Source organism: Gopherus flavomarginatus, chromosome 11 (genome assembly GCF_025201925.1).
Source record: "Gopherus flavomarginatus isolate rGopFla2 chromosome 11, rGopFla2.mat.asm, whole genome shotgun sequence".
Classification (NCBI taxonomy): Eukaryota; Metazoa; Chordata; order Testudines; family Testudinidae; genus Gopherus; species Gopherus flavomarginatus.
Genome location: NC_066627.1, coordinates 2658866 through 2666605, shown reverse-complemented (window position 1 = coordinate 2666605; position 7740 = coordinate 2658866). Strand labels below are relative to the sequence as shown.

The 7740-nt window shown below is 52.0% G+C and overlaps 1 gene segment (V, D, J or C); it reads left to right on the top strand.

Annotated features, from left to right (window-relative positions):
* Nucleotides 1-2647: 2647 nt before the first annotated feature.
* On the top strand, nt 2648-6575 carry LOC127031718 (Ig heavy chain V region C3-like; the record flags this gene model as incomplete). The annotated part of the segment is given in 4 exon segments: nt 2648-2759; nt 2844-3254; nt 3342-3442; nt 6531-6575. Coding segments are annotated over 4 exon segments (603 nt in total), but the record flags the coding sequence as incomplete, so codon positions are not given.
* Nucleotides 6576-7740: the final 1165 nt, after the last annotated feature.

The window sequence follows — 7740 nt, the reverse complement described above, 5'->3', positions numbered from 1 at the left end:
TCCCCCAGAAAACCTTCTAGCCAGGTCCCTGGGTGCTCTCCTGGGAGGTACAAGATCTACCTTGAGGTCCAGTCTCTGGCTCAGGCAGAGTAGGGTAGAGAGTCAGGGTGCTTAATTCGAGGCTGTAATTTCCACTGAGAGCCAGGCACCTATAGGCAGGTGTTATACTAATGACCCTTAGACCCTTATATGATGCGTTCCCCCAAGACTCCCAAGCTTATTGATCCAGGCAGTGTCCCTAGTGGGGTGGGTCTGGGGTTTAAATGTTGTCTGAGTCTCTTCCCATATTTCCACAGACATTCAAACCTCAAGCGCCCCAACCAGCCAACTTCAGAGCCTGGCTATAAGACAGAGCTTGGTTTACATCCTAGGTAGGGACCTAGGCTGTGTGCGTCCTCCGTTCTCAGGTTGCTGATTTGCAAATGCTCCGGGCTCTTGACGTTGTCTCTGGAGATAGTGAATCGCCCTTTCACGGAATCAGCCTAATACTACTGGTAGGTGCTCCCCTGGGTGGCAGGTCTGGCCAGCCACTCCAGTCTCTTCCCAGGAGTCTGTCGGACCCAACTCATGCTGTAGTTGCTGAAGGTGAACCCGGAGGCTTTGCAGGAGAGGCGGAGAGAGTCTCCGGGCTTTTTCACATGCCCTCTGGACTCCACCAGCTGGACTTGCGGCCTGGCCCCTACAAATACAGATTTGTTTAAAAGCTTGATTCTATCAGAGTCCAGAACCCAGGATAAACTTTATTGCCTTAATTGTTACCTGAGAGACGTGACAGAATGAGAATCAAGTTAAGCCAAATCTCATTTTCCTGGGATCTGTGAGAGTTAGCAATTCCGAGGGGCTGAGTGAAAGCATTTTCTTCTTGGAGGAGCTGCAGGACCAGAGACGTGACATGATTTAAACAGGATGATTAGCATTTGATATGCACAGAAACCCCTTCATATAAGGGAGAGGTTCCCTGAGCCGAGCACTGTGAGCGTGGTGAACAGGTACATAGATGGGATGAATGTTTGATAAATAGATAGATAGGTTGTATGGGGATGGGGATATATAGGCTGTATGGGGGAAGATAGATATGTGGCAAGGGAATGTTAAATAGACGGATTTACAGAGTGATGCTCAGACGATAAGGATGGATGGTTGAATCCGCAATGTGACATGGTTGTAGGCTCTCGGACTGGCTGGAGACCAGTTCATTGATTAGGTTAATAGAAGTGAGACAATGTACGGGGCAGGGAGTCGAATAAACACCCTATGTAACATTTTAAACATATGCGACACAGCTCTATGACACTGACCAACAGCGATTCCGGCAGAGGCCTTGGGCTCTTTTATACCTGCCAGAGGTCAGGGTTTTGCTTATCCTGCATTCTCTCCTCACACGGGAATTGAGAGGTTTACACGGGAATTTTAAGACTTTTCTTTGGCAGATAATAGTTCCTTTTCACCTGTATCAGTGTCTGTAATAGAATATCTGGGACCGAGTGAATCCCCACCACGCCCAGTGCGGGACACCCCATTCCCGTATCGCCGCCTCCTTTGGATCTAGATCTGACTGACCAGCCGGGTTCATTTCCCCCGTTTCAAAAGGAGGAAATTACTGCTTCCTGTGAGATCCCAGCGCGGCCTGTCAGCATCAAACCAGCTGCGACTTTCTCTGGTAACCGCCGCGGGAGGTTTCTGTCTGAGCTCAGCCCGGCTTCCCACACTGTGTCCCGCACAGCAATACCGGGCAGTGCCCTCGGGCTTCAGGCCGGTCAGCTGCAGATACAGCAGGTTGTTGGGATTGTCCCTGGAGATGGTGACTCACTCTTTGACTGCATCAGTGTAGTGCGTGCTGCTCCCACTGCCGCTGCTGATACTGACCACCCAGTCCAGCCCCTTCCCGGGAGGATGATGGACCCAGTGCCAGGGTCGGTACAACCTAAGTGACCTAGGCGGTGGCCTAGGGTGCTAGGATTTGGGAGGTGGCATTTTGGATTCGGGGGGTGGCATTCTCTTCATTAGCGACCACAGCGGCCGGATCTTCCTCTGCTCTGGGCGCTGCAGGCATTTAAGCGGAGGGAGCTGGGACAGGGGGGCGCAGGGAGGGCAGCCTGCAGGAAGTAAGTGGAGTGGGGGTGGCACACATGGGAACTCCCTGTCCCAGCTCACCCCTGCGCTACCTCCTCCCTGAACACGCTGTGGCTGCTTCACTTCCTCCTCCCAGGCTTGCCGGCGCCAATCAGCTTAGGAATTCCCGCTTCTTCTGCTCCGGGTCTTAGGCACTTAACTTGCTCAGAGTGTGTCAGCACTGAAGGACCTGCCTCTCGTGGGGGCCCCTAAAAACTCTCATGGCCCCCCCTGTGGGGCCCGGGGCAAATTGCCCCATTTGCCCACCCCCCCCTCTGGTCGGCCCTGATTGCATGGCCCTTGTGCTCGTGGAATGGGGCTCCAGAGCCGAGTCCCCCCAGTCTTCACTGTAACTGCACAGACACACCTGACGGGACAGTCTGACTCCCTTACCCGGAGCTCTGGGGCGTCAGTCAGATCACTGGCAGCAGGAGTGTGTGTCCCTTATAAGAAGGGAAATATGCAAATGAGGGAGACAGTTTCCTGTTTAAATCTGTGCCTCTCTCTGCCCAGGCTGCACCCGGAGACACAATCCGCGGCCCCTGGGTCTGTGCAGTGACCAGCCAGTCCCTGAGAACTTTCCCCTCAGACACCCGGGAAAATGGGATTTTTGCTCCTTGTGATTTTCGCTGCAGCAGCTTTGGAAGGTATTTTCCTCCTCTGAATAACTGGCAGAATATTGTGTTACCGCTGTTTTTATACTGATATTAATGGCCTGTCTTTATTCCCAGGTGTCCGGTGCCAGGTGCAGCTGGTGGAGTCCGGAGGGGACGTGAAAAAGCCCGGAGACTCTCTCCGCCTCTCCTGCAAAGCCTCCGGGTTCACCTTCAGCAGCGCCTACATGAGCTGGGTCCGGCAGGCTCCCGGGAAGGGGCTGGAGTGGGTGGCTGAGATTAGACATGATGCATCCAAGCAGTGGTACTCCCCGGCTGTTGAAGGCCGATTCACCATCTCCAGGGACAACTCCAACAACCTGCTGTATCTGCAAATGACCGGCCTGAAGCCCGAGGACACCGCCCGCTATTACTGTGCGAGAGACACAGTGACACGAAACTGGTTTGTGATCCTACAAAAACCAGAGCTGCGGAACTTCCCGCGCCTGCCGCATGGGGGCAGCAACGACACAAGAAAAACTCCCCTGCGTGGGCGCAAGCGGGGAGGGGCCTCAGGACTGAAAACTGACATCGCGGATTAACTCTTTCATGTCCGGACTACGTCCCCCACCCCAGTGCACAGCAAAGCGCTGCTCGCCTCACGCAAACATCTCCTCACACTGGAGTTAACGGGAGATCTCCAGGAAGCGAAGCAACGAGCAATTGGCCCCTTCTCCGTATGGCTAAACCTGCCAGGGAACATTCCCCTCTGGTCACCGCACAGTTCAGTGCAGCTGGTCACTGCTGGGAAGGGGATTCAGTCCTATCTCTCAGCGCCAGCGGGTGTCCCAGCCCCTGCTTGGACCTGAGAATCTTCCATCACTAAGTAAAGGGAATAGAAACAGGACGTAAAATCGATCTCTAGAATGCTGTTCTTTCAGGGAATCTTTTATTTTGTTAGGTTTCAGAGTAGCAGCCGTGTTAGTCTGTATCCGCAAAAAGAACAGGAGTTCTTGTGGCACCTTAGAGACCAACAAATTTATTTCAGCATGAGCTTTCGTGAGCTACAGCTCACTTCTATGCATCCGAAGAAGTGAGCTGTAGCTCAGGAAAGCTCATGCTGAAATAAATTTGTTAGTCTCTAAGCTGCCAGAGGTACTCCTGTTCTTTTTATTTTATTATTTTTCTCTTATCCAAAATACACTCAGGATCCCACCGCACTGAGCATGTTCCAGTACACACCCTCCCCAGTAACTAATAGCTGGAAACCCTCTCCTAGAGTGCTAAGAAAAATAATAAATTACAACAGAATTTGTGTCTCCTATAATGAGGTGGATATGCATATAGAAGCCACAATTCACTGTTTAAATCTGTCTCTCTTTGCCCAGGCTGCACCCAGCCTGAGAGACAATCGGCATCCCCTCATGGCTGTGCAGTTACGAACCAATCCCCTGAGAACTCCCCCCATCACCCAGGGTGAATAAAAGCCTGCCATCAGTTTGTAACCCTATAATTCACAGCCAATGTCACCCATTGCTACGCCAAGACCCTATGGGCCTGTGGTGCAGAGACCACTCAGTTCCTGAGGAAACCCTCCTCAGCTACTACTGGAAATATGGGGCAGGGCTGGGAGTTTCAAAGGAGCCTTATGGATAAAGGAACCCACTTCACATTTGACAATCACAGTTCAGAGTTTCTGCTGCTGTCCAAGGATGGAACTAAAGATCCCGCTGGCAATATAGGTCCACCAATTTAATATAGAGACCGTGGAGATAAAGGACTCAACTGGCGGCCCTTAATTCCAGGAAACTCTCAAAGGTTGGCGCTGAGGGCGGTGGCCAATAAGGGTTCAGGGAGGGAGGAAGCCTGGTAGGGCTTATTGAGGTCGTGCAGAGAGAAGCAGCACCTCCATAAGAGAGGTGCCAACAGGAGTTATGAGGCTCAGAGAGCGCAGGGCTGGTGGTTTTATCTGGTGGCTGCTTGTCTGGGGTCCTCATTCATCTTTGGATAGATCTGCTCTTGGGCTAATGCGCCGCAGCCATGACAAGCAGGAACAGAACACTGTATAGGCAGTGAAACTATGAAACCCGGGCTTTCAAAACAACATCAGAAACACATTCACTTTGTGGAAGATCCACTGATTTCAATAACCTTACCCCTATACACAAAAGCTGATGATTCAAACAGAAAAAAGTCCATTATTTAACACAGGGGCGCTATTGATACCTTAAGCTCTAGGCGCAACACCTAGAATAGTTGCTTTGAAAAATGACATCAATATTTAAGAGGAGATTCTAGCTCGTGGGCGGGCAAACTTTTTGGCCTGAGGACCGCACCAGGTTTCTAAATTGTATGGAGGGCCGGTTGGGGGGGGTGGGGTCGTGGTCCAGCCCCCACCTCCTAGCTGCCACTCCTCTCGGAACTCTTGCTGCATCCAACCCCCATTCCCTGATGGCCCCTCTGGGACCCCTGCCCCATCCACTCCCCTGCTCCCTGTCCTCTGACTGCCCCCGGATCCCCATCGCCCCATCCAACCTCTCCTCTCATTCCTGATGCCCTCCCCCCCTCGGGGACCCCTGCCCCATCCAACCACCTCTTCTTCCTGTCCCCTGACCACCTCCGGAACCGCTGCCCTTGACTGCCCCCTGCTGCCCCATCCAATCCCCCCTTCCTGACTGCCCCCTCAGGTCCCTTGCCCCCATTCAATTCCCCTGTTCCCCCTGACCCCTATCCACACCTCCACCCCATGACCACAACCCTGAACTCCCCTGTCCTTTATCCAACTCCCCCTCTCCCTGTCCCCTTACCGTGCTGCCTAGAGCACCAGTGGCTGAAGCCGGGCCATGCCTCTGCCACCACACAGCACAGAGACTGGGTCAGGCCGGGCTCTGCAGCTGCCCAGCCTCAGGAGCTCACAGCCCCGCCACCCAGAGTGCTGCGCTGGGCTGGGCAAGCTGAGGCTGCCGGGGACGGGCCACGGGTGCCTCCCAGGCCAGGAGCTGGGGCAGTACAGGACTGTCCCGGGCCGCAGCTTGCCCTCCTCTGGTCTAAGGTCTTGTCTACATGATATAAATCAGAAAAGTTTAAGATTAATTAACTAAAGATGTGACGTGAACGTGCATTAACCTCCTGCGTGTGGATGCTCAACTCTACCAGAGAGGTCCTTTGGGGTCATCTGCCTGTCCCAAGTCAGGATAAAGGAGGAGGGTTGGGCGTGGGGCTAGCAACTCCACCCCGTAAAAAAATCAACCTGCTACAGAAACGCCAACAATAGAGACAACAGAGACTTTTACCCTGGAAAAAGAAGGGTCTTCAATTCGAAGATGCATGACGCTGGGTGGTAAAAGCCGTGAGGAAGCCACTAAGCCGATTACCCTTCTTGCAACCAGGAGGATTACCATAGGCACATGGAACGTGAGGACCATGTACGAGTCAGGAAAGACGGTGCAGGTTGCAGCTGAGATGAGGAGCAACAACCTGACCCTATTAGGCATTAGCGAGACAAGATGGACGCAAGCGGGACAGAGACGACTGCTGACAGGAGAGCTGTTGCTGTATTCAGGACATGAAGAGAGCGACACACCCCACATACAGGGAGTAGGCTTCATGTTGTCCAAGCAGGCACAGAGAGCACTGATTGGTTGGGAGGCACATGGTCCCAGGATCATCACAGCATCCTTCAGAACTAAAATGAAGAGGACTGAGATGAATGTTGTTCAGTGCTACGCTCCAACTAATGACAGCGAAGAGGAGGACAAAGATTATTTTTACAACAGACTCCAGAAAATATTAGAGATTCTCCCAGACAAAGACATCATCATCCTTATGGGAGACTTTAGTGCCCATGAGGGCAGGGGACTGGACTCGATGACCTCTCGAGGTCCCTTTCAGTCCTAGAGTCTATGAGTCTATGAGTCTATGAGTAAAATTGGACCTGACAATACAGGATACGAACAAGTCATGGGGACCCACGCTCTGGGAGCGATGAGTGAGAATGGAGAGAGATTTGTGTGCACTTAACAACCTGGTCATAGGAGGTAGCATCTTTCCTCACAAGCGGATCCACAAGAGTACCTGGGTAACACCAGCAGGCATGACAGAAAATCAGATCGATCATGTCTGCATTAGCAAGAAGTTCAGAAGATCCTTGCAGGACGTTAGAGTTAGAAGAGGAGCAGACGCGGCGTCCGACCATCACTTAGTGGTGGCCAGATTGAAGCTGAAGCTGAAAAAGAACTGGATAGACGCGTCAGACAGAAGAGTGAAGTACAACGTCAGCCTTCTGAAGGACCATAAGACCAAGGAAGATTTTGGACTGAGGCTGAAGAATAACTTTTCAGTATTACAGGATCGGTCTGAGGAAGAGGAAGACAGCGTACTAAACAGATGGCAGAAAGTGAGAGAGACACTTAGGTCAGTATGCCAGGAAGTGCTTGGAATTAAGAAACACCAGCAGAAAGAGTGGATCACAGCAGAGACCTTGATCAAGATAGAAGACAGAAAGAAGAAGAAGGCAGCAGTCAACAACAGCAGGACTAGAGCAGCAAAGGCCAAAGCTCAAAAAGAGTATGCTGAAGCCCATAGAGCAGTGAAGAGGAATATCAGGAAGGACAAGAGAGAGTATGTGGATGAACTGGCAGCAGAAGCGGAGCAGGCAGCATACAGCGGTAATATGAAACAGCTGTATGATACTACCAAGTGACTGTCTGGAAAGTTCAGCAAGCCAGAACGTCCCGTTAAAGACAAGCAGGGAAAGTCTATAACAGGAATAGAACAACAGATGAACAGATGGGCGGAGCACTTTGAGGAACTCCTGAACAGACCAGCACCACCAAATCCACCAGATATCAACCCAGCCAACGAGGACCTCCCAATTAATTGCGATAAACCAACCAGAGACAAGATCAGAAAAGCCATCACCATGATGAAGAATAGGAAGGCGGCTGGACCTGATGACATCCCAGCAGAGGCCCTGAAAGCAGACCTGGATGCTTCAGTGGAAATGCTGTACCCCCTCTTTGAGAAGATACGGGAA